Below are 27,101 nucleotides of genomic sequence, written 5' to 3'. Positions count from 1 at the left end.
GACTCTGGAAAGCAGGGTTTGAATCCCCACTTGGCCATGAAAACCCACTGGGTGATTTTGGGCAAGTCATGCTCCTTCAGCCTGAGTTGGAGGCAAAGATTCACCCATTCTGAACAAATCTTACCAAGAAAACTCCATGATATGGCCTTAGGGTTGCCATATGTCTTAAACTACTTGAAGGCATACAACAACAGCTTAGCTGAGTGAGCTCAGCTGAGTATAGTGAGAGAACTGCCTCCATGAAAAGAGGCAGAGGTTACATCCTTGAATACAATACTGGTAAATTATTGAACACCAAGTGATTACAAAGGAAGAGTAAGCATCAGAGTTAGATATAGGCTGAACCCCACACTCATATCATTGATAAAAATTTCATCATTGTTTCCAGTGCAATGCTGGAGTATCCAATACATGCTGTCGTCCTTAAAGATCATATGGGAGAAACCATAATCATGGCAAGCCTTCACAAAAAGACTAGATAATACGTACAGAATACAAGCCAAAAAGTGCAAATTTATCATAAAAGATTCAGACACTTACTCTGTAATTGTGATATTATCACAGGAGGAAAAATGGTATTTTATGCCTGTAGACAAGGAAGGCAAGATATCAGATCATATGGGGAGAAAGGCTTGTGCCTTATCAACACTTAACTTGCAAACTGGAAATCACCAGGCATATATGGGTCAGTTTCAGTTATTTCTTTGGGCTAAGATGGTTGCTATAATGAAGCACTTGCTCCAGGATTATTATTTTTTAAAACAGGAGGAGCAGGTTTTTTGTTTTGTTTTGTTTTGGGGGGGCAAAAGTGGGAAATTAACCATTCAGACATGCACCAGATTGTGCTTTCAAAGTCTTGCCAGAGCTGTGATACTTAGAACATGTTCGTGGCTAATATCAATTTGACTAATGCATGACATTCTTGGAAGTTAAAGATATGCCAACTGATGGTTTAAAACTATTAAGTACAAAAATTAATGATAAATTAGATTCTGATCACAAACAATAACTGAAAAAAAGGATGAGTAACAGAATATATACAGCCAGTTGAGGACCTACATAAATTCAATCTAGACTATGAGGAAATCTCATGAACAGAATGGGAACTGCAGTCAAGAGATAAGAAGGAGACTAGGAATGAGAAGGGTGGCCATGAAAGAGCTAGAAAGGATCCCAAAAATATACAACTCAGCACTAAAGTTAGAATCGTCTAAGCTATGGTATTCCCCCATCACTACTTTGTATGGACGTGAGAGCTGGACAGTAAAAAAAGCAGATAGAAAGAAAATCAATTCATTTGTGGTGTGGTGCTGGAAGAAGAGTGCTCAAGATACCACGGATAGCCAAAAAAGGGTCCTTGAACAGATCAAGCCTGAAATACCCCTGGAAACCACATTGATCAGATTGAGACTGTTGTATGTTGGTCACATCATGAGAAGACAAGTAATGCTGGGAAAGGATGAAGGTAGTAGAAAGAGAGGAAGACTGTATGCCAGATGGCTGGACTCAGTTATGGAGGTCGTGGGCATTAATCTGCAAAACTTAAATTGAGCAGTGGAAGACAGGGAGTCTTGGAGATATCTCATTTGCAGCAGGGTCACCGTGAATCAGAGTCAACTCAACAACTTAAACCATTGTCTAGACAGAGCTGCTACTACAAGCTCTGCAGTCAGCAACCATTGGAAAATCAAAATACCATGAGCACCTCAAGGGAAAGACCATCATCTACGTCTCGACAGCAGAAGTTTTATCATAAGAAGTTTTCTACTGCAAGAAAACAGCACTTTTGACTACAAAACTCATCACAACTTAACAAATATCAGGAACATACCAGTTCACACCACCCATACGATACGGGCTTTTATGGTCATCTTTAACTTCCAAGTATTTCACTGCCTGAAAAAGGTATCAGGGGCAAATCCAAGCTTGGATCTATAACATATATTTTCAGGTGGTTCCTGTAACCAATATTCTTCTCTTTATAAAGAAAGGAGATTGGTTTGCAGCAATCAATTTAAAAGATCTATATTTTTCATATTTCAATTTATGCAAGTTACAGAAAGTACCTTTGGTTTGTTAACAATTAAAAATTAAGCCAGTTTGCTGTAATGTATTTCCATTCAGGCTCTCTACAGTACGAACAGTATTCACTGAGGTTATGGCAGTAATTGTGGCAAAATTAAGTACTGTTTGGTGATTCTACCATACATAGACAATTGTTGCAGGTCTGCTGAGTCAACATGACACTGGCACTCTCATTCAAACTAGGGCTCTGGGTAAATCTAGCAAAGTCACTCTGGCAGTCAGCTCAGGATTTCATATTCATAGAAGTGAGACTGCAGTTCCAGAAAGGTCAGGCAGTCTTTACTAATAGAGAAAAGTCACCATATATTAGCACTGGCAAAGATAGCTGCTTACAAAGAGAAGGTACCTGCAAAAACCATACTTCAGCTACTGGATCTGATGCATCAACAACTAGCACAACTGAATGGGACCATTACAAGGATAGTTTCTCACACATTTCAGAGTAAAGAAGGAATCAAAGAGATGAGTGTTGAGAGTGCCACCTTGAATGCTTCACAGTCTCAAATGGACAAAATGCAAAATTTGACAACAGGCACGCCATTTGGTTCTTTACAACCACATCTAACAGTAATCAGAGATGTATCCACAACAGTATGTGGTGGTCATTGCAAAGGTCTCTGAATAAGGATTCTGTGGTCTACCCAAGAGACAAGCCTACTTATTAGTACCTTTGTACTTCTAGCAGTCAAGATGTTTCTATTGTTGCTAAGGAGGAAAGCAATACAAGTGGCAACAAATAGCATAGCTGTTGATATTGGTATATAAACAAAGGGAGACGCAGTTTGGAACACTGATGTAACTAACATTGGCATTGTGGGAATGGCGCATGTACAATCAAATCAGTAGCAATTCACATAGTCAGCAGTGTGATGCAGCAGCTAAAAAAGCCAACATGCTTCTGGGCTGCAACAATAGAAGTATAGTATCTAGATAGAGAGAAGTAATGTTACCTCTCTATTCTGCTTTGGTCAGGCCCCACCTAGAATACTGTGTCCCGTTCTGGGCACCACAACTTTAAAAGGATGTTGAGAAGCTGGAGTGTATCCAGAGAAGGGCAACCAAAATGCTGAAGGATCTGGAAACCATGAAGCTCTCTAAGGAGAGACTTAGGGATCTGGGTATGTTTAGCCTGGAGAAGAGAAAGTTAAGAGTTGATATGATAGCCTTGTTTAAGTATTTGAAGGGGTCCCATATTGAGGATGGAGCAAGTTTGTTTTTTGCTGCTACAGAGAATACTGGATTCAGACTACAGGAAATGAGTTTCCACACTGGGCTCTCATATCACCACCTAAGCTTCTCTTCTCCAGGTTAAACATTAGGAAGAACTTCCAGACAGTAACAGCTGTTTGACAGTGAAAGACACTTCCTTGGTGAGTGGTGGAGTCTCCTCCTTTGGAGGATTTTAAAACAGAGGCTGGATGGCCATCTGTTGGAGGTGCTTTGACTGTGAGTTCCTGCACGGCAGAAGGAGGTTGGAGTGGGTGGACCTTGTGGTCTCTTCCAACTCTTATGATTCTGTTATTCAAATGAGGGATATACTGTATATACAGTAGGTCTTCCATTTCCATGGAATTTGCAGCCATAGATTCAACCATCCACAGCTTGAAGATATGCCCCCCCTCAAAAAAAAAAACCCAAAAAAGCAATCCTTGGTTTTGCCATTTTATATAAAGGACACTGTTTTGCTATGTTATTGTATACAATGGGACCTCAGCATCCATGGATTTTGGTAGGGTGGGGGGTGGAACCAAACTCCAGCAGATACTAAGAACCTATTGTAGAATTACACTTCTTATAATAAATACAAAGAAACTATCCATTAGGAAGTCTTATAATAGAGTGCATTCTGTAAATATGCACTAGAAGAGAACTTCCTTATTCTTGAAAGGAAATCAACACTTATTCTTAGCCACAATACGGCCCACTCCATCCTATAGTCTTTTATTGTTACTTATACATCTAACAAAACCAATGTTTTGAGCCAATGTTGACTGAATTGTTGACCATCTATTTTTGATAGTGGCATTTCTCATAGTGATCACAACCGCAAGAAGAACTAGTGAACTTTGTACATTAAGAGTAGACTCATCTTATGTAAAGGTGGCATGGAGACCAATGGTTTTCAGGACAGATAACAGCGTTCCTACAAAAAGCGGTCTTAGTTTTTCATAACAATCCAGGGAGAAAAGGCAAAAATGTATTTGTTACTCTGTAAAAAATTTCCTTTAGTTGATCCAATCTCAGTCGCTGGCAAGATGGTTGTCTAAGACAATCATCCTGTTATAACAGATGGCAAAAAAGCTGATATTTCAGGGAGTAAGAAGAAAGTACAAGATCCATGGCTTCTTCATCAGCATTCCTGAGAGGCATTCCTTGCCAGACATATGCAGAGCTGTGACATACTATCAGCCAACTACCTTCATAAAGCCTTACCCTTTGGATGTATGGGTGAGAGTTGATGTATCATTTGGGAGAGCAGCCCTCTCTATTTTGGTGTGAGATCATATGCCATCCACTAAGATGGCATGCTTGCCAGTTGTCACCCATAAGCGTGAAGCACAGAGACCATGATGAAGAACAGTTTGATTACCTGTGATGGGTATTCTTCAAGTGCTCATCTGTGTATACACATTACCCCCCATTACCCCCCCCTCAGGCACATGAGACTTTGTAATATAGCATTATAGTGTCAGGCTTGCAGAACAGAAGAAATATGCTGAGCATCTATTAAGGGGGGGAAGGCAGGATAACTACCAGTAATGCTCAGATTTCAAGAAGAGGTACTGAGCATGCATAGATGATCGATAAGGTAAGAGTAAGGAAAGCAGTGGCTTTGAAATTGACTTGCTAAAAGTTTTAATGAGCTGGATAGAGCAGCCCTGGGCTATTTCCATCTGGAGCAAGAATGTATGTCATTCTTGCTTCCTTACCCAAGAAAGGTGACCAGGACAGTGACTAACTTCCTGTTTTTAGAGGCCCAATTGATTTCTTTTACATTAACAATAGTATTGCCATTTATCATTTCAGCAACAGTATGGTTTCTTTGACTAGTTTCTGAAACAATGGATCACTGTAGCAAAATTTTGTTTATGATTGTTGTCCTATCCTAGCCTAATTATTGTTTTGGTTCTTATTTCAGGACTTTCCCTTATACCTTAAACTAGCTAGTAAATTGTACAAAATGATAAGGATGCACAATAATGCATATGCATCCAACCCCGTTCTACTTATTCAATATGTTTTGGAGCAGTTTTAGCTGAATTTTAATGGCTCTAAAACCTATTCTGGCAGGTTTTGGTTATGGTATATGCTAACCTTTCTCTATCCTGTGCATCAAATTTCCCAACATTCATGTCACTGTAATATCAGGATTTAAAATTTCCCAGCATTATGTGCAGCATAGCTGAAAGAAACAGCTTTTTTTCATAGCAAGAAACATGCTGATTCATTACCATCCTTCAACTGTATTCATGAATGCCAAAAATGTGAAATATATCCTAATTAATTACTTGCTGCTTATTATAGAAAGATCAAGCAAACCTTAATTTTTACTATCAGCCTGTCTATCAGCCAAAATCTGTGGCCAAAATCAGCTTACTGTTTAAGTAGTGATTAGTCACCACTTTAGGAACTAAAGATTGATAAAGTTTTGTTAGCCATCTTGACCTCCTGTGGGAAAAAGTGGGATATAAATTGAACAAATCAATACAAGGCCTAATCCATCCTTACCCAACCTGGTGCACTGTAGGTATTTTAAACTGTGATTCCCACCAGTCCACTCAGCACAAATTAATGGCTGGAAAAGATTAAAGTTGTTGTCTGGTATTTCTGGAGGGAGCCATTTGAAGAAAGCTGTTTTAATCTTACTGTCTTCAGAAAATCCAACTCGTTTGTTTTCTCTCTCCTCCAATCCATGTGCATGGGTGATTGCGTATCTGTTACATTTTAAATGGATTATTCCCTTCTCTTCCTATTTTTTTCTCAGAGCTGCCCTGTATATTTTTGCTCATTGCCTTTGTCATTTCACTTTAATACAGTAGAATCATTTGCAAATAACTCAGTTTTAGTAATTTAGGTAAGTTTCAGTACTTTAGAGATCTGATGTTGTTAGTAAAAAACAGCGAGTGTAACTCTTAATCTAGGAGTTTTAACTGCTCAGTCGCCTATCATCTATCATCTACAACAACGTAGAAAAGTACTGACATCTTCCCTTATGTTCTGTCATAGGTCTTCCGGCCCCGCACTCCACCAGAAGCAATAGCGCTATGTAGCCGTCTGCTGGAATATACTCCCACTGCGCGTCTGACTCCGCTGGAAGCTTGTGCACACTCTTTCTTTGATGAATTACGGGACCCAAACATCAAACTACCGAGTGGGCGAGAGAAACCTGCACTCTTTAACTTCACCACTCAAGGTAGCTTCACAGTTATTGAAGAAAATTGTGTGTAGAAGTTTTCTGTGGCGCAAATGTGGCATCATCTCAAACAATGAGGTCATAAAGAATGGGTAAAATAGTTGAACAGCTGGATAGGAAAACAGTCTTTTTTCAAAGCATGGACTTTGTCAGAGGGTGTCATGTAGTAGAAAAGGCTTAGAAATATTGTATGTACAGACTTATTTGTCATAAGTCAAATCATGATAGAGAAGGGACTGTTGAGACATATGCGCATACACACACAACCTGCAATCTGCTGGTGCCTGTGTCATTACTCATTCCTACAGAGAATTTGTGGATTATGTGGGTCAGAAATGAAATAATATCTTAAAATGATAGCAGACACTTAAGTTTCATGAATCACATTTTACCAAAAATAGCATTTAATAAGCAACATGAATTAATAATGTAACATTCTGGATGGTCTAAATCAGTGATTCCCAAAGTGGTACTGCACCCTTAGGGACGGAGGAAAGAACCAAGGGGGTGTTGAGGGAAAAGGGAGTAGAAGGGGGCCTTCAGTCAAAATACTGGCATGTGAGAAAGACAAGTTGACCAGCAGCCTTTAGGACCATTGTGAGAATGAGATGCAGGAAACTTTTCTTTTCAGGGTCTTAAAACCACCATAATAAATAATAATAATAAAATTTTTATTTTTATACCGCCCTTCCATAGATCAGGGCGGTTGACAGCAAAATATCAAACAACATATACATCAGGGTTAAAAACAATTACACACAAACAGAATAAAACCCCCGTTAGCCAGTCCTCTTTGCCACAGAAGAGGAAGGGAGGCCCACTGGACTTTAATACAGCTTTGTGAAATGGTTGCCTGCCCTTTGCCTGCCTGTGCTAGCTCAGTCATGTGGTGCCATTTTGGGACAGACTGAATGGAGTGAAGAATGTATGTATAAAGCATGTGACACTGGCATTGTAGCTATTTTCTCAGGATAGAATTTAGTGTTGTTCATTTTAGGTGTGATCCACCACAAGACGTGGCCACAAGACTTGGCTTTGCTATCAGTATTAGGTTTACAATTTATTTCATTTTGTTATTTGAGTCAGTTCAAATTCAAATACAGTTGTGGGCCATTTTGTGAATGTCTATGATAATTCAGAGTCTGCATATTAATACAGAATCTGTGTATTTCAGGGGTAATTAATGCTACCTCTTTAGTTTAATATTCATTTATTGGAAGTATTTTGTGACAGTCCTAAAGTAGTTCATTCCACCAACTTAAACAATAAAAGAAGCAAAACAGAAGTGCTAACGTAATATGTGAGAAAGTCCAGACTGCGGGAATGCCAGGGGGAAAAGATATGTTTGCAATAAGCACATGAAAAGTACCATCACTGAAGAATACCATTCTCCAGAGGGGATATCATTCCATAATGCTGGTTGCCACTGCACCAAAACCCCATCTTCATGCTACAGTTAGATCTGTAGGCTGTAGTGTGGACAGTGCAATCATCTTTGAATATCAAAGTGGGAGATTAGCACAAGGAGAGAGGTTCCTTCATATTAGTTGGCCTTAGGGTTTTATAAGGTTTCTCAGAAACAGGCTGACAATCATTATCTGTCATCATTACGTGTGTGGCAAGGCACCCCATTCAGCAACCGAGTGAATGTATTCTTCACGCGAAGCGAGAGCAGCCTTACCTAAAATGCATTATAGTAATCCACTTATAATCATAGAAATCATTTGGGCTTCCAATAGTAGAATTTAAATCAGGAGGACCCCCAGATTTTGCATTCCAAGGGAGTGCAACCCCCCTGGAATACCCTTAATTCCTGATTGGATTCACCCATCATGTTTTCCTCTTACTTGAATTCAGTTTCAGCATTTAGCCCTTACTCTCAATTCATCATTGTACAGATCTTGATCAGGTGTGGCATTTTCTCATTGAAACATAATAGAGGAATAGAGATGTCACTACCATTCTGATGATGTCATGTTCCAAATTCCCTTAAGACCATACCCAGCAGTCTTACATAGTATTTATATGGAGTGAGAGAGACAGTAGTTCCTTGAGATATTGCACAGAAATGCTATCAGTGGATTGACATAGAATCTACCCATACTGTTCTCTGTAATGTACAATTTGGATAGGAGCCGAGTCACCACAGTCCATACAGTTACCTAATGTAAAATCAGCGCCATCAATTTCATAAAGTCAGTTGAGGAAGATACCATGTTGACATCATCCAGGATAAGTCTTTGGAGTTCAACAAAGCTGGGCTCCAGGCCACATCAGCCAGAAATGTTCCTAGCAGGAGAGTGAGCAGTACACCAACAATAATCATAGTCTTTCTTTGGCCCAACCAGAGGAACAAGCTTTCAAGGGCTCTGCCAGGGTGGAGTAGTTTCCTGGTGAGGAAAATGGTCTCTGTGTGGGTCACAGAAACCCCCACTCACTTTCTGGCCTATATCAGTGCTGTATAAATTATCCAGGTGGGCACAGCTGTATCAGGTCAGTGTGACCCATCTCACTGACCAAAATTCCCTGTTTTATGAACTAGATTAGCTTTTCAACCATTGTTAAATTGTTAAAACTGATGATATCAGTCTTATTACAGGTGCACACCAATTGTACATAGCTGAGCAACCATATACAGAACATTTAGGGAACAGTCCATCTTCTCTTTTTCTCTAATGACAGAATCCTTTCATCATATCATAGCTGCCTCTCCATTATGTTGGCACACATCCCTCTGTGCCTTTCCCCTCTGCTTTTCCCCCAGATGCACTGTACATTCAGTACTCTCATTAGGTCAGTTGTCCTTAATACAAAGGGGCAAAGCAGACTGTTGGCTTGTGGTCGCCTGTGACCACTCTAGCCCCAATCAGCCCACAATCGTCCTGGGATCGTAGCGACTGGATGCAGTACAGAACAGGCCACCAGCAAGGAACACTTTTTCAGCACTCTTTTTTTTTTCTTTTTGGCTGGCTTCAGGTCACCTTAGGCAGCCATGGAGCAGCTTCCAGTCACTCTGGGGGCATGCATCATTTGCCCGCCCCGTCCCTGAAGTGGCCATCTGTTTTGGGCCACAGTCTTTCCTGCCCATCTGTTTTGGGCCACATTCAAGCTAAAATAACTATCTGAATAATGGGAGATTTCACCAGAACCTAGGCATCAAGTATCTTCATTTTGACTATCTTCAAGCATCAGTATAAGCCCCTGTATTCTCAAGTATCATTCACCAACCCATACATTCCTTCTCCAGTTTGAGAAGCTTGTCCATGTCCAGGTTCCTGCCCAGATCAACTAGCTTTCCACCAGCCAGCTCACACTAGGGGGATGGTATTCACTGCCTTTTACTGGTCCAGGCTCCCATCTCGTAGCAATGTTTAAAACCTTTTCTTTTTTCCTGTTCCGAATAGAACACTTGCCATATTGATAATATTTGATCCCTCAAGGTTGCTATAAATAACAGATGATTAGAATTTCAAAAGGAAGAAATGTAAGGCAGAAAAAGTGAAATGTACAGAAACAGAATGCGGGATCCTTGGCTTGACAACAGTACATCTGAAAGGGATCTAGGGATCCTGGTAGACCAGAAATTGAACATGAGTCAATAGTGTTATGCTGCAGCTTAAAAAGCCAATGTGATTCTAGGCTTCATTTTGTCCTCTGAAGTGTTAGCTACTCCTAAGTTGATGTCATCTGCAAATTTCATAAGCATGCCTTCTGTTCTTTCATTCAAGTCCTTGTTAAAGATACTGAATATTACTTGACCCAGGACCCCCACTGGTCACTTCTCTCCAGGATCAAGAGCATCATTGCTGAGCACCCTTTGAGTTTGGCCAGTCAACAATTACAAATCCACCTAACAGTTACACTGTCTAGCCCACGTTTTACTAGCTTGTTTGCCAGAATGTCATGGGGACCTTATCCAAGGTCTTACTGAAATCAAGATATGCCACATCCACAGCATGTCAGATTAACCAGGCAGTAATTGTTTGCATCTGCTTTTCCCCCTTTTTGAAGATGGGGACATTTGCTCTTTTTTAGTCTCTTGGGACTACTCCTGTTCTCTGGGGGTTCTCAAAGATTATTGCCAGTGGCTCTGAGATTGATGTGGCAAAGTTGCTGATAATGAAATAGATATAAATTTCCCTTCATTTTAATTATATTTACTTTTTAAAATGTTTCCCTCTTTATTTATTTAAATTGTCTTTTCTGTTTACTTTGTAATGTATTGGTATTACAGTCCACCCTTCTCTTACATGGGAGATCCGTTCCGGACCCACCCACATAAGAGAAAAAACGCAGATGCTCAAGCCCCATTCAAACAAATAGGGCTTGTGCATGCGGGGCACACGCCACGGGAGCACGCCCCATTCATGCAAATGGGACACGCCGCCCCATGCACCCCGTGTGGCTTTGAGCATATGCTCAAAGCCGCATATAGCACGCCCGCATATAACGCGGGCACACTGTATATACATTTGCAAAACCAGATGTTGATGCTGCATCTATTTGGGTATAATACAAAAGCCTTTTAGATTTTTCTGTGCCCTTCCTAAGATACAATGCTGTACAGTGGGTCCTTGGTATCCACTGCGGTTTGGTTCCAGAACACCCCACCCTACCAAATTCTGTGGATACCAAAATCCATAGATGTTCATGTCCCATTATATACAATGGCATACTAAAATGGTGTCCTTTGTATGCAAAATCAAGGTTCCTTTTTGGATTAAAAAAAAAAAAATCCTTTCAAGCCATGAATGGTTGACTCTGTGGATGCAAAATCTGTGGATACAGAGGGCCAGCTGTATCTGTTAAAGGCCACACGCTTAACAGACATGATGTTTTGGTATTGTGCCCTCAGTATTGCTATACGTGTTGTTAGTTTAACCTCCAGGACTCCCATAGAGCTGAATGGCTACCAGGGATAAAGTGAAGGCTTGTTAGTTCGTTGGAATAGACACACAAAAATCTAGGCAAGTAAAGTTATGCCACTAAAATTTCTATTCCAAGTACCTCCTAAGGGCCAGAACCTATGAAATCCACACCTTATTGTTGTTTTAATTTATACTACTATTATTACTGCTGCTAGAGAGCCAGTGTGGTGTAGTGGTGTGAGTTTTCAACTATGACCCAGGAGACCAGTGCTCAAATCCAGGATCAGCTATATAAACCCACCGCTAAACCCACAACCATGTAAACACTCTCTCAGCCTCAGAGGATAGCAATGGCAAAGTCCCTTTGAAGAAACATGCCCAAAAAAACCCAATGGTAGGGTTGCCATAAGTCAGAAATGACTTGAAGGTACACAACAACCACAATTTACTGCTGCTGCTGTTGCTGCAACTATTACTATCACTGTGGCAAAGGAGGTGCTAGATCTACTTTTTGACCTAGCACAACAATCCCCAAAAGATACTTACCATATATACTCAACTATAAGTCGACCTCACGTATAAGCTGAGGTCAGGTTTTGGGGCCAAAATTATGGATTTTGCCATGACCCATGGATAGATTGAGGGTAAAGCTTGGAGGCTTCTTCAGTGTGTGTATGTGTGCATATAGCAAGAGAGACTCTCATTGAGGCATTTTGCTTCATCAGTTCAGCCTTCATTTCAGTCAGACACATGAGCAGGAGAACTCTTAAACAGCAATATCAGTCAGTCACCCAGGACTCTTTCTGTTTGGATCAAGAGAGAGAGGGGGAAATCTGAAAGTGCTGCTACCACATTACTATAGTGACCCATTAATAAGTTGACCTCGTATTTTGGGGTCAATTTTTGGGCATAAATGTTTAGACTTATCGATGAGTATATATGGTAAAATACAGTCGGCCCTTCTTATACCCCGGTTTTTTTATACACAGATTCAAGCATCCACAGTTTGAAAATGTTTAAAAAAGTGTAAATTTCAAATATCAAATCTTGATTTTCCATTTTTTATAAGGGACACCATTTTGCTATGTCATTATATTCAATGGGACTTGAGCATACACAGATTTTGTTATCCACAGGGGATCTTGGAACCAAACCCCAGCGTTTAACAAAGGTCCACTGTAATTGCATTGGCTGATGAAGTTCAATTCCCAGAAAAATCTTTTGAGGGACAAAAATAAGAAGACCTCATGGTACACTACTGGTGGTTACTCATCAAATCATAAACTCATAAAAATAAGCCATTTCTTACGCTTTCTATTTTAAGATTGAGATGGCCTTGCCCTACAATGCCAAGTTACATATCAGTCTGTTGAGTTAGTCTTTCCATGTTAACCACAGAATTTACTCCTCTCCCTCTCAAGTTTTGGCCATAGCAACCAAAGAAAATTGATCTGACCCAGCCTTAACATAGAGCTGCTTTGGAGGCCAGATAATTCTTCAGACATCAGGCAAGAGGTGCCTCTTAAAAGATGTACAAATTCTCTCTTAAGTTTTGGGATACCATGTAGTTTAGTCCTACCTTCCGCATTTTTCCCACTGTGCTAATTGTACGGAGGTTTGAAAATACTTTTAAAAACGAATTTTGTTATCATATGTGATATTTTATTAAACAATTGAAATAACAGAATCTATGTAGTGATCTAACAAAAGAGTTATCTCATGAAATGGGGGGGGGGACCTACTACTAACTAACAGTATGTGATATAATCTTATTGGCTGCATCTGCACTGCAGACATAATACATTTTCACACGGCTTTAACTTCAGTGTCTCAATGTTACGGAATTCTGGGAACTGTAGTTTTGTGAAGTATTTAGCCTGCCTTGTTATAGAGAACTCTGTTGACACAACTAACTACAGATCCTAGGATTCCATAACTTACGCCATGGCAGTTAAATTGGTGTCAACCTGCATTATATCTGCAGTGTAGATTAGACCATTGTTACCATTGTAACTTTTATAACATATATGGGTTTTTATTTTTCAAAAGATATTCCTTGAACTCAGAGCCAGAAATAGGATGGCCTGCGTATAACTTTGTTGTAATGTTAGCAACCAGCACAGTTAAATGAAAAGTAGGGGATATGTAGTACTTGTATTAAACAGACTCCACAACCTTTACCATGAGGATAAATATGCACATAGGCTCTACAAGTGTAGGTTACTGAGACGAGTGACCAGCACATTCCTGCTGGGAGGGCAGAGGGACATTTGGAGTGATTGGGTCTTCATTGGCCCTTCATAGCTCTGGCCCTTTTCTTTCTACTGTTATTTTAATAGTGAATTCAAACAGCCTCCTCAGTCATGATCATGCTTGTATTTTTTTTCTTACTTTATAAGTATCATAGTAGCCCCTGTATCCACGGGGGATATATTTCTGGACTTTATGTAGATACACAAAACTGGATAGTAGCAAACCTCAGGGTGGGTGAGACAGCGAAGGAGGGAGGCAGCACTGCTGCCAGGCCTCCCTCCTAAGCTCCTTACGCTCCTCTCTCTGTCATTGCTAGTCACAGGACAATGAGGGTCTGCTCTCTTGCTGTTTCTGCCACTCGCAACTTTACACAGCAATAGCAAGTATATTTCTGTATTGCTTATCAGTGAACTAACACTCTCTAAGCTGTTTACAATGTGAAAGCCAAGTGCTCCCAACAAGCTGGGTACTCATTTTACCAAGCTATAAATGAATGAAAGGCTGAATGGACCTTGTAGCCCTGCCTGGGATCGAACTCATAACCTTGTGGCTGTAGTACTGGCATTTAATCACTGTGCCACCAGGGCAGATGCTGCTGTGTCCAGCTCACCGTTGCCTCCAGTTCATGCTTCTCGGCTGGGGGGAGGCTGGCCATAGGAAGCCATGTGCTTCTCTTACTGGCGGGTGCTGCAGTCTCACATAGGAGAACAAAAGGAAGGAAGACTGGCTGGCTACTCAGTCACAATTAGCAATGATGCAGAGAAGGCCGTTGCTCCCTTTGCATCCAGTCACTCTGGGAGCATCAGCTGGCCTTCCTTGTGTCACAAAGAGAGGTGCATGGCTATGTGCAGCCAGGACCCCACACCTCTCTTGGTGGAGGAAAGACTTTTTGTTTCCTTCCTTGTTTGAGGACCACTTACCAGAGACAGCGGGCTGCTGCACAAAGTGAGATGGTAGCAATTGGGCAGCTCCCCATTGTCCTCATCCCATGACAAGTGAGGATGAAGAGGGACACGTGGGGATAAAGGAGGAGGAGCTGGGCAGTGGTACTGCTTCCCTGCCTGGCAGCCTGGCATTAGGAAAAGAAGAGGAAGAACTTTGGCTTGTGGCAGCAGCAGCCATGGATCACGAGTAAGTGAAAACATGGATACCTGTCATGAGAGGTTGTACTCAGCCATGTTGGCCAATAGTCTGGGATTCTGGGAGCTGAAGTCCAAAATCCCTTAAAGAGCACAGTTTGTAGAATACTGGTATAGAGTGAAGTCATGAACCATAATAATAAACAGTATTTTATTTTTTATTTATTTAGGTATTTTCTAACCATCTTTGTAATAAGAGAGTTCCTGTTCTCCTGCTATTTTAAGTTGCTGTAAAAAAAATCAGAGCCATTTATATTGCTATGAAGATGCTAAGTTAAATTGTTTCTGCTAGAATTTTTTTTTTTTTGCATAAAAGTTCTAATTTCTATGTTTTATGCAATTACATAACTAAAAACTGAGCTACCCATAATCCCCCCCAGCAAGATGTTTCTTAACAAGCAGTGTTAAGATAGAAATTGTTAACATAGTAAATGGAATTACTGTAGGTTTTCTCAGGTTAATATTACCAGGCTAAGGATGCAGACATAGAACATTATAAAGACCTTAAAATGTTCTTTTGAAGTTCACATCCCCAGAGCCAGTCTGCACCAGTTGACTTTTACTGTTGCTGAGAACAACACAAATATTGTTTCAGCTGCTTTATTTTAGCTGGTGGCAAAGTAAGATTATCTTCTGTAATGCTTCACAGTCCTGTGGACATGTCTTCTAGTATTTTCTCCATTTTTTCTCAAAATGTTTGGTGTAAATTGTGCATTTTTTATTATGTCACAATTCCATCAGCCAGAAACTCAGTGTACATTTGAGATAAGTTGGTATATAAGTTCACCAGGCAGGCCCAGCTCCATCAGGACTAGCTTGGAAGAAGGAAGAGCCCTCCCTCCAATCCATCTGCCTTGGTCCAGGCTTCAGAGGGAGAGAAGAACCACTGGACCTCATCCCCTTTCCCTCCACAATTCCCTTCTCCTTTTGTTTCGTGTCTTTTAGATTGTATGCCTGAGGGCAGGGAACTGTCTGATTAAAAATAATAATTGTAAGCCACCCTGAGAGCCATTAGGGCTGAAGGGCGGGGTATAAATACCCAAATAAATAAATAAATAATATATAGGCACACTTTAAAACGTATTTGAAAATTGATAACAAGGGGTAATCTGAAATTAAAAGAAAAGTGATCTGAGCCCTATTTTTTTTGTTATAGCACAGAAAAATACCTTTTCAGTTAAAAATGGTAAAGCCTGAAAGCAGGGAACTCTTGTTGTTGTTGGGGGTTTTTGTGTGTTTTTCGGGCTATGAGGCTGTGTTCTGTGGTTGAATGGCAGGGTGTCCATTTAATTAATGATCCACAGACTGCTGGGAATCTCCCTGACAATGGGTGGTTTTCATTTGCATGGGCTGGGTCTTGATTTTGGTCTTTTTCAGGACTAGTAGCCAAACTTTGTTTAATTTAAGGGTTTCTTCTTTCCTGTTGAAATTATTTATAGGTTTCAAAGGCTTCCCTGTGCATTCTGACCTTATAGTTGTTGGCATGGTCCAGAATTTCAGTGTTTTCAAACAGCATTTTATGCCCAGGATGGTTTATAACATGTTCTGCTACTGCTGATTTTTCTGGCTGGCACAGTCTGCAGTGTCTCTTGTGTTGCTTGATTCACGTTTGGATGTTGTGTTTGGTGGTGCCTATGTAGACTTGTCCTCAGCTGCACAGTATGCAGTAGACTCCTGCGATCATGAGAGTGGGGTTTCCCAGCAGACAATGGATCATTAATTGAATAGACACCCTGACGCCTTGCCATTCAACCACAGAAGAATACATAGATCAACATGTAAAGCGCTTCCTCTCAATCAACAGTATATATACTCCACTCTCTTCAATACCAGTATTCTCCAGAGATGCCAACCACAGCTGCTGGTGAAATGTCAGAAATAAACTCTTTGAGAACACAGCCTCTTAGCCCAAAAAACCCACAAATGAACTATCTTTTGTTGTTCTTTTACTTATGAAGTCTCATATACAGTGGTGGCACCATATAAATAAATGATAATAAAAAAGAAAAGCGCAAAGGAATATATTCACAGGATAGAATTGGATGAGCCCAAAGTTGTTTCCGACTGTGATGATAGTTCTTTTTCTCTGAATCACACTTTTACAGTTAGACTTTGAACTACTAGTGCATAAGAAAGTACTGTTGGTGACCTTTGCAGAGGCCTTCCTTTCATTCATGGCTGCACTTAAGAAACCTGCTGGCAGAGTCTCCTCCTTATGTGCTGGTTATAATAACTGTCTCCAACTTCCTCCTAGAACTGTCAAGTAATCCATCTCTGGCTTCGACCCTCATACCTGCTCATGCTCGAAATCAAGCAGCTGCTTCAACCCCTACAAATGCTCCAGTAGCCTCAGGTGAGACCACATTTGTGACTAACATATTTTTCTTGAGACAAATACTGGCATTTCACTGACCACCTTAGAGTGACTGCAGACTCTTCAGTCTTACTCATTAATTTGTTTTTTATCGTAGTTAATTCTCAAAAGTAGTGGAACATTAAAGATAGGTTGAAATCATATTTCTCATGTTACAGATTTCAGTTACATTCATCCCTCCACATTTGCAGCTTTGCCTTTTGCCGATTTGGTTATTCGTAGATATTACTACTATGTTCTCTTTAGAGTACAACTCTGTGGTCATCTTTAACCAGAAATCGCACTGAAGGACCTAAAGATCCCTAGCAAGAACACTCCACTAGGCCCTTGTAGCTCCTCCAGTGCAATACTATGTCTGGTAGATGTTGACCACAGAGTTGCACTGGAAGACCTAGAGATTCCTAGAGAAGTGTTCTCCCAAGTAAAAGCATATTTTTGTTGTTGTTGTTATTTGCAGTTTTTCCACATTCAAGGGGGTCCTGTGCTATTATCCACAGTGAATGTGGAGGGACAAGTGTAGTTGCATACAGATACATTATGAATTAAAATATTTCCATCCCTGTTGCCTAAATGCCAGGTTGTGGGTCTTACATTTATTGCACAGATAATCACAGCTGTTTTTCATCGTCTCTGTGATTCATGTGTGTGTGTTTGCTCTGCACCTGTGTATAGCAAATCAGAAACTTCTAGATTGAGCTGTGCATTTTGAAACAAGCTCTGGCATCCTGATTGCATCAGCTTCTTGGCCTTGAGATCCACAAACCATCGAGGTATCCAACAGTGCCATGTGTATGGTGAAAGAGGAAACATAATTAATAGAAATACTACAAAATTCCTGATGTCTGTTTATAGAGTCTTCTTCAAGAAAATACAAATAAAATAGCATTCAGACATACACAACTGTATGGGGTAAAGGTTGGGGACCTGAAGATATGGTAAAGAAGGAAAAGGAAATTACAGAAAGCCATGGGTTGAGAGGAGAAAGCCTTTTATGGATAGGTAACTGTTTAAAGAAAAAGTAGCACAGAATTGGAATTAATATAGTACAGATCTGTATTTAGTGCTTTATTATTTGTTCGTAAATGATGTGTAGGTGGAGATGCGCAGTGAACTCATGCTTATACAGGAACGGTACTTGTCCAATTTCTGATATGCAGTCTCCCCCTTGGTTATGTGTTCTCTATTTGTGAAATTTAAATACTCTCAGCTCTCAACCTCCAGTTTATTAGGAAAAAAGGCAAGTTTCTTAATGTCTGCTCGTCAGTAATAGTAATAATGGTCACAATGGGTTTTTTTAAAGTTGTGTTTCTGAGGCCTAAATCTTAAATAACGTAAAATGCAAGGTTGATTTAATTTAGTTACTCCAGATACAGCCAAACATCATTGCTTGTAACATTACACCTCCTTCCACTTTTCCATTCTGCCTGGAATCCCCTAGTACATCAGGAGACATAGGCCCAGTACATACTGGCCCCGAAGGACACCCTTGTCATGTGTGAGGGGCACCCTACCCACACGCTCCTCGTATGTGATGAGGGCATCCTCGCTGTGCGGTGTTGAATAGACAGTGTGCGCAGCAGTGACGTCACTGCTGTGCGGCATCTAAATGGAGCTGCACAGCAGTGACGTGCTCGTGCCGCTGAAAACTATTTGCAGCAGTACAAAAAGGTGCCGCTTTTTAGCAGTCCTTTTTTCGTGTGGCAGCGCCACGCAAAATGCAGCCGCCTCTTCCTGGCACTCTGTACTGCGCCATAGATTGCTAGCTGTACTCATACGCATTGGGGAAAAGATGGCTCCTGGTGTTTTCACTAGACTGCTATCTGGTTAAGACAGAGAGCATGATGTATAAAACCTGTGCTTGCCATCCAGAGCATGTGTGCAGCAGGTCCAGGCCTGTTTGAAAAGCATAATATAAAGTACATATTGTGATTCCAAGAGCCCTCTTCCTCAGAGGTACACAATTTTTAACTGACCTTTTACCAGACTCTGTTAGCTGTGTCAAAGAGGCAGACCAGGCACCTGTCCACAAAACTGCAAGTTGTCAGTCTGTTAACCGTGTGTCTTTGTTTTTGCTTGTGATGTTTGCAGATGCTAATGCAGATCGAGTTCAGACCAATAATGTAGCCTCAGCGTCAGCCTCCAACTCCACCTGAACTGGTCACAAGCAGCAGCCTGTACAGAAACAATCGCCAGTAATTTTGAGTCTCGCTCAGCAACACTGGTCACATTTGGAAAGAAAATGTAAAAAGAGGGGGGGAAACTGTTCATTATAGTGTTCAATTTTTTTATTATTGTTGTTCTTATTTAACCTTGTAAAATATAAATACAAACCAGTTTCATTGTTTGCTCACTCTGCGGGCTCTTTGGGCAGGGGACTAGGTGGGGGTGGGAAGAGGGGGGAAGTGGAGCAATAGAACACACTCATGTCTCTTCCCATGACAATCTTCAAATTTAAAAAAAAACTGCTGTTAGATACTTCAGAATCAGGTATCTTGTCTCATGCCCTTGCAAAACAAAAAGAAGGGAAACCCTAATTCTGCTGAAGCTCCTTTTTAAGCCTTGTATTTTTAAGTGAAGTTTCAACTTTTGGTGTAGTACATAACTTGAATTTGGTCAGGAGCTTAGCAGGAGTTGCTTGCCTTGAAATCATATGCTTGGAGATCTTTCATGTCTTTTGTGTTTTTAGGCGAGGAGGAAGAACATGGTGAGGTGCTAAAATATGCTGAATTGCCAAAGGGGGATCTGGGAGAGTGGGGGAGTTAATGCGTGAGTAAATCCTGGAAGAATAAGGGGAAGATGTTGATCTTGAATTCCTTTCTAACATTGGAAAATTCTGTAAATATGTATGTTTCATATACACACACAGACAGTTGGCTTGAATGAAAGATCCTCATTTACCTACCCTAAATTTGTTGGAGCTGAAGATTGAAAGATCTGTAAAGCATAAAAAAGACCATGGCCAGTCTTCAGCAAGTAGGAGGAGGTACACAGACCCACGGGTGCAGAATGTGGATTGAACGCAGGACAAAGACGCTTCTGCACCTTCCCCTCCTGCTGATACTCTGAACTGGCTTCTTGCTTGAATACGGGAGAAAAGAAAGCCTAGGGTTATAATGTGAATGGACATAATATTTTCATGGGAATTAGGGAGATCAAATTGGTGTATTGTTTTAGTGGTAATTTTGAATCCAGAGCTAGAATTTTCGAACTTCACCATTTTTCAGCCTCTTCCTTTTTAATCTTTATTTATTGATTTTCAGCAGTTGCTGTTGTCACAATGGTAGAATCTTTAAGAAGTAAACTAATCAGTTTACTTGCTCCTGCTGGCATATAAAAAGCTAAGTGTGTGTGTATATATGCACATATACATATACATATATATATATAAATATAAAGTATAAATATATACATAGATACAGTGCTGCTTTTTATTTTTTATTTTTTACTCTAACTGGTCTGACTAAAGCAGAAATGCCTGTTTCTAGTGCTTTTGTGTTCTGGGTTATTTTATAGTGGTAAAAAGTCTCTTGTTTATGAAGTGAAAGCAATACTCCATGGAAGGTCCAAGTGAGGCGGTAAGAAGGAATGCCATTGCCACTGCATCAAACAGGTTCTCGTGACTGGCTTCCTCTTATATTTGAGAGATGTGCCTATCTAGCCTTATATTCATATATATATAGTCATCTTGGTGCTCATGGAAGTTTATCTCATTGGCCAATGATCTTTCGAAATGCGATTTGATCCAAGAAGAGCTGGCAGTGTGTCAGTAGGGCCCCTTGTGGAGACAACTGGACTTGGGACTTCATCCTAATTCTTTTTCCTTTCCTAGATTGTGTAGACTTGGGGGAGGCAAGCAAGCCCTGTTTAAGTCTTGTCTATTGAAGTTGTTGGGCCAGGAGGTTGTTGTCGCCTGCCTAATGTGCCAGATGAGTACAAGCAGAGTTCACACAAAGTGTTTCTGAAACAGTTTCAAGGGTGGAAACCATCTTTGGTCCAATATTCCTGTTTACTGTAAAAGACTCCCTGGCGAATCTGACTGCATGAAATGAGCCCGTAAGTGTCCTCCATGTTCGGGATGTGGCCTTCTTGTCCAGAGCTCAGGGGACACTTGGACAGGCGAGTGGAAGGCATAGCGGAAAGTCAGTTTTGCAGTCGTTATAGCGGGACGGTCTGAACTCAGAAAAGAGAAGGTGTCGTAGGATTTGCATAACTTTTTGTTAGCTTAGAGCTAGCACAGGAGAAGAATTAAAAGCTTTAATTCTTTTTTTAAAAAAATATTTGTGTGTGTGCGTGTGTGTGTGTGTGTAAAAAACTGGGATCCTGTTGGTTTTATTTTCTCAAGGATCATGGCGGACTGCAAACAAAATTTTATACAAATCTTGATCCAGGTGTTTCAGTACCATTTTTTTTTTTTGTAAATAAACTGACAAAAGCTCCTCACCAAATTCAAGTTTGTACATTCGTTCTTAAAGATTTTGAGTTTTATTGCTTTGTATGTAAATATGTGGACACAGGAACTGCTATTAATGAGCAAAAAGTTACCATTCAGGGCAGTTAATTTTGTTTTAATAATCAAACAAAATGTAGACGAGCTTTTTAAAGCCATATAGTTCTAACTCTGTACAGTAGATAACCGGCCTGTATTATTGTAACAATAACTCTAGCGATGTATAGTATATCTATATAGTTTGGAGTGCCTTTGCTTCCATGATTTTTTTTAATTTTGGTTTTTTTTTTTGTTCTTCCTTTTTGTAACAAATATCTCACACATGGAATATCTTTGCTTCCCTTCTTTCAGCGATTTCATGGTCAGTAGCAAAATAAAAAGAATTAAATGCACCCATAACTATTTTTATTTCATACCATGACTTTGTTGTGCGCGTCCCTCCGTTCCCACAAAAGCAGAGACCGGTTTCATTTTGTATTTGCCATCTTGCCATCTAAGTGGCAGGTTTACATTTTGCTCGTCTTTTCCTAGTGCTTTTGTCCAGAGTTCTTGTAAACAACTTCTCGAAGCTTTGGTTTAGTCTCTTTGTTCCTGCAAAAAGCAGAATTGGGCTTTGTAAAGAAGAAACTGTAATGGAAGGGGGCAGGAAGGAATTGGGATCAATCAGCCAGTCTCTCTCTCACACACACACACACACAAAAACACACACACAGTTTCTGTATTTTAAGACTATAGATACCTTGCAAAAGTTTTTTGGCTCGAGATTAATTTGTGGTATCAAGAGTCTGCAGTTGTAGATTATCACTTGCCCTCCTTCTCCCATCCTACCCCAAGTTTTTATTATTTTGACGAAAGACATTTTGAATTTGACCTTAATTTCTTGTGCTCAGTGCAAAAACCTGGCTTTTAAAATGTTGCGCCTTGTGTTTGACCTTGTCGGTATTCCATGTGAGCTTTCTTCAATGGCAAAACGTTGAACTTTTTATCAAACCAAAGGTTGCTGTTTTCTTCTGTTTTAATCCTTTTTGTAACCATCTTGTGTTCATTCCAGTAAGGCAGAGGCTGCACTTTTTCTGGTGACACAAAGGTCAGTGGTAGCATTTTGTCTCTGACAGTCCAGTCAGAATTTTTATTTTTGTGGTTTGTTTTTAAATGAAGTACCATACGGTCTCTTGATCTTTTGCAATTGCAACTGTGCATGTCCCTGATACGGCAGTGATATATGACCTGGGCCCTCGACTGAAAGTTAAGTCAAGACACTAGTTACCTTAATCTCAAAGTACCTTCATTTTTTTTTTAAATTTTAAAAAAAGCAAAACAAAATGGTTTTTACATCATAGTTTGTTCTAACATTGTCTAGCCGATACTTGAACATATACTTCATTTTAGTAATAGGCCAAGTAATGATGGATGTTTGTAATTAGTGACGATTTGAAATGTTCCCCGATTAGTAATGCTTCTGAAGAAATATTCCCACCGAGCTTTTATCCATTAGAAATCTCAGCCACTTGGGTCAAAGCCAGTGATGAAAAGCACAGTTCAGATTCTCACCCAGGACCTCTGTGTTCCAGGTGTTTGCGCATCACAGCACCTTTTGAAACCCCACTATTTGTACGGGGGCTAATTTCTTACTTCATTTTGCCACAAGGCAATAAAAGCAAAATGAAGGAGGATATTAAAATTAGTACCTAAAGAGTTAGTTTCAGATACGCATCTTCCTTCATTGTGTTGTCCTTCGTTTTTTTGGGGAAAACAGTTTATATATATAAATAGCAATTTATATATATAAATAATGCGCTTGCCTGTAAAAATTTGCGTTTATTACTATGTTGCTGGAAAAAAGAATCACTTGGGCTTATACACACAATTAGCGTGTTCACTTCCATCTTACGAGCAGAAATTAAAAATATATATATAATGGACTGTGGGTTGTATACAAACTATTGCATACACATGCAAAGCTGTCTTGATTCAAAGAAAAAAAGCAAAATATGTATAACATTATTACTACTTGAATGCCTCTGTGACTGATTACGTTTTCATTTGAAATATAAACTTTTTTGTGGAAAGTATGCTTAATGTTTTATTATTTTTACCTCCTCCCTTCTGCTCCTTTGTAAATACATTTTGTTCTGTGTGACTTGGTTCAGAAATAGTTAACTGGTACTGTAATTTGCATTGAATAAAAATAGGTTAGCCTGGACATGAGATTTAAAATTAAAAAGTGTGTGCTCTTTATTTCAAAACCTTTTATTATGTGCACCGCCCTCTTTAACGTCTCTTCTACTAAGCGTGTTCCACATTTTTTCTCGAGCTATCCCCATACCCCACCCAAAAGGTGGGTTTCAATCTTTATAATAGTAATAATACAAATACAAAGAAAATTTACGTATTTTCTTTCATGGTCTGTACGAAGGCTACTTTTGCAAGAGATAGCAGCTTCTGTCTTCCTTCAACTATTTAATTTGACCGAAAAAGGGCCCTTTCCTCATGATCATAATAGATGCCCCTACTTTACTGCCCACCTGCAGGATGTGCTAAAACATTTTACAAAGCACTTTCTTTGTTGAGCCCCTGAGTAAATGGTTCTTGACGACGGCGTAAAGAGTTTATCGTAACTGTCTTGTGGGGCTGTTCCTCAACAAATTGGCACAACGCTATCTCTAAGCTGGGTTTCAGTCCTGGATAATGTATGTATTAAATGTGATGTCTGTTTGCGCAAAAGAAAATTCCTTTTTCAGGCTGGATGACTGACTGCTCAATCTATTCTGTTACTGTCCGAAAATGCTAGATGCAAGGCCATGTGACTACTGCTTCAATAAAATAATAATAATACTCATCTATTGCAAAGGAGACTCCTCTTCATTTTTTCCTAATTCGTTTAAACAGGCTTTGATAGGACAGAGCAGAGCAAAAGGTACAGCTACAGTGTCTAAAAGCAGGTCTGTAATATCACACAAACTGACAAAAATCCATTAGGAAAGTGAAAATCTATAAGTGAAAATCTTGATAGAAGGAGCGTAGCATGAAGGCTGTCTTGTTGGCTTCTGTTACGAAAAACTAGAAAGCTGGAGCTTGACGGATCTGGCCAGTTATCATGTTTGATGTTACAAAACAGTGTTGAGGAAAGTGACCCAAACCCTATTTTCGTGGCCCCTGAACTCTATGTTTTTTCTGAAAACTAAATGTTATTGTGGCCTGTTACAGACTGCCAAAATAAAGCTGCTTCAGATCTCTTTGGAGGTATGCTATTTAAATGATGCATGCATCCTAGGAATCCGGAAGCTGCACCAAAGCTGCTCTCCAGTGCTTAGGAATGGAGTGTGGCTTTGGCACGACCTCCAGACTCTTAGGACCCATGCATCATTTAAATAGCATACCTCCAAAGAGACCGGAAGCAGCTTTATTTTGGCAGTCTGTAACAGGCCTGTGTTATCTCTTATAAGAAAGTAATTACAGGAACGCTAAGCAAAAAAGAAGGAAGATGAGGAAGAACATTGCTGACCTTTTAAAAAGCCAGTTCATCATTGTTTTGAAATTCATCAGACAGGATACTAGATCGAGTGTTGCTATGGATTACAGAAGGATAACATCTTACTCTTAGAATATGTAATAAAAGACCACCAAATTTAATTAAAGGAATCATTTGGCTGGTTATTTCTATTCTTTTCAACTGAGTGGTCAGCTTTTCCAAAAGTTGCCATAGCTTACTCCATTCACATGTAGAGAAAAATCCATTGATTCCTTCCAATTATTTTTTTTTAGTAATTAAGAATTTAGCTTCAATGCAAAAGAAATTTATTGGTCCTTTATTGTTAAGGTTTATATTATCTCCCTGGAATATGCACAATACTCCCAGATGAGGCAATGCAAGAGAAAAATTTTAGAGATTTCTTCAAAAACTAAAGCCCATAATGGTATGACATTAGAGCAAGACTCCCACATATGGAAAAATTATCCATATCTCCAGCTTTGCAACTTCAACAAAAAGGGGGCTCATGTTTGTCAAGATGCACCTTGTGGTGGTTAGTATCACCTGTTAACCATTTTTAAATAAATGTCTTCTATTACTGTCTTGGAGTATGATTCCTTTATGAAACCTCTTGTACCCTGTTAACCATTTTAATCATATGCTCCTTTATGGATAATCATGCCAAGCATATGGGGCCCCTGGACCATATTTTATTCCATTTTGTTTTCCTACAGTGTGGGGTGGCATCTTTGGTGTTGGTCTTGCACCTCCCAGGAGCAACTTCCTTCACCATCAGTGAGAAAACGAAATCCTCCCCTACTTCCATCTTGCCCCACAGAGGAAGAGCAAGGCTATAGCTCTGCTCCAGCTTGGAGAACATTTTTGGAGAGAGTTTCCTCCCAGGTTGGCTCCACCCCAATGGGAAGGGATTTGCTTGTGGGGAAAGTAGTGTTTTGGATCGTGTCTGTAGGGCGTGTAGACATGACTGGTTGGTCTATTATGCTGGGCGGATCGGATGCAACTTTCAACCAGACCACTGAGACAGCAGAGGTTTGTAGTAATACTTCCTGGCAGGTACTGAGGACGCAGGCAAGTTGGAGAAGGGAGTTGCTGCTGCATGGGTGAGTGCCACTGTTTTCTTTGCTTCTCTACTGACCCCTTACTATTAAAGCCAGGTCCTACATCCCAACCTTTGTTAGTGGGTTTCCCCAATAGTGGAGCATGCTCACGGTGCCCAGGATTTGGGAGATGGAAGTGGCTATGGCAGTGATGGTTTAAGCAATGGCCTAGCATGACAAGCTAGATGTACAAGTAAAATATTAGAATCATAGAATCCTATAGTTGGAAGAGACCACAAGGGCCATCCAGTCCAACCCCCTGCCATGCAGGAACTCATAATCAAAGCACCCCCAACATATGGCTATTCAGCCTGTTTCAAAACCTCCAAAGATGGAGACTCCACCACTCTCCAAGGGAGTGTGTTCCATTGTTGAACAGCCCTTACTGTCAGGAAGTTCCTCCTAATGTTGAGCTGGAATACTCGGACCTTCTCTGCTGGAAAGGGACGTATCTCAGGTAAGTACTAACGTACCATTTCCTGTATCATGCATCCATTGCTCTGGGTCCTAGTCTCTGGAGCAGGAGAAAACAAGCTTGCTCTCTCCTCAATATGACATCCCTTCAAATATTTAAACAGGGCTATCATATCACCTCTTAACCTTCTCCTCTCCAGGCTAAACAGACCCAGCTCCCTAAGTTTCTCTTCATAAAGCATGGTTTACAGAACATTCTCCATTTTGGTTGCCCTCCTTTGGACACACTCCAGTTTGTCAACATCATTTTTTAATTGTGCCCAGATGAGGCCTGACTTAAGCAGAATAGAATGGCACTATAATTTCCCTCGATCTAGACACTGTATTCCTGTTGATGTAACCAAGAATCACATTGGCTTTCTTGGCTGCCGCATCACACTTAACTCATGTGCAGCTACTAAGGCTCTAGATCCCTTTCACATGAATTTGTTAAGCCAGGTGTCCTCCCTCCTATATC

At 40.2% G+C, this 27,101-nt stretch overlaps 1 protein-coding gene across 2 annotated transcripts in view; it reads left to right on the top strand.

Annotated features, from left to right (window-relative positions):
* LOC149323564 (glycogen synthase kinase-3 beta) overlaps positions 1–23,788 on the top strand; it is a 106,701-nt gene extending 82,913 nt beyond the window's left edge. For both annotated transcript variants that reach the window (XM_089489330.1, XM_089489324.1), the window contains 3 exons: positions 6,313–6,499; positions 17,014–17,112; positions 19,222–23,788. In XM_089489330.1, the coding sequence (XP_089345456.1) occupies positions 6,313–6,499; positions 17,014–17,112; positions 19,222–19,286 (351 nt within the window). In that variant the 3' untranslated portion in view covers positions 19,287–23,788. The remainder of the gene's footprint in view (positions 1–6,312; positions 6,500–17,013; positions 17,113–19,221) is intronic.
* The last annotated feature ends 3,313 nt before the right edge of the window (positions 23,789–27,101 follow it).

Source organism: Sceloporus occidentalis, unplaced genomic scaffold, assembly GCF_023333645.1.
Source record: "Sceloporus occidentalis isolate IW3139 unplaced genomic scaffold, rSceOcc1.0.p SCAF_1, whole genome shotgun sequence".
Classification (NCBI taxonomy): Eukaryota; Metazoa; Chordata; class Lepidosauria; order Squamata; family Phrynosomatidae; genus Sceloporus; species Sceloporus occidentalis.
Note: the sequence above shows the minus strand (reverse complement) of the source record. Positions and strands in the feature narration are given on the sequence as shown.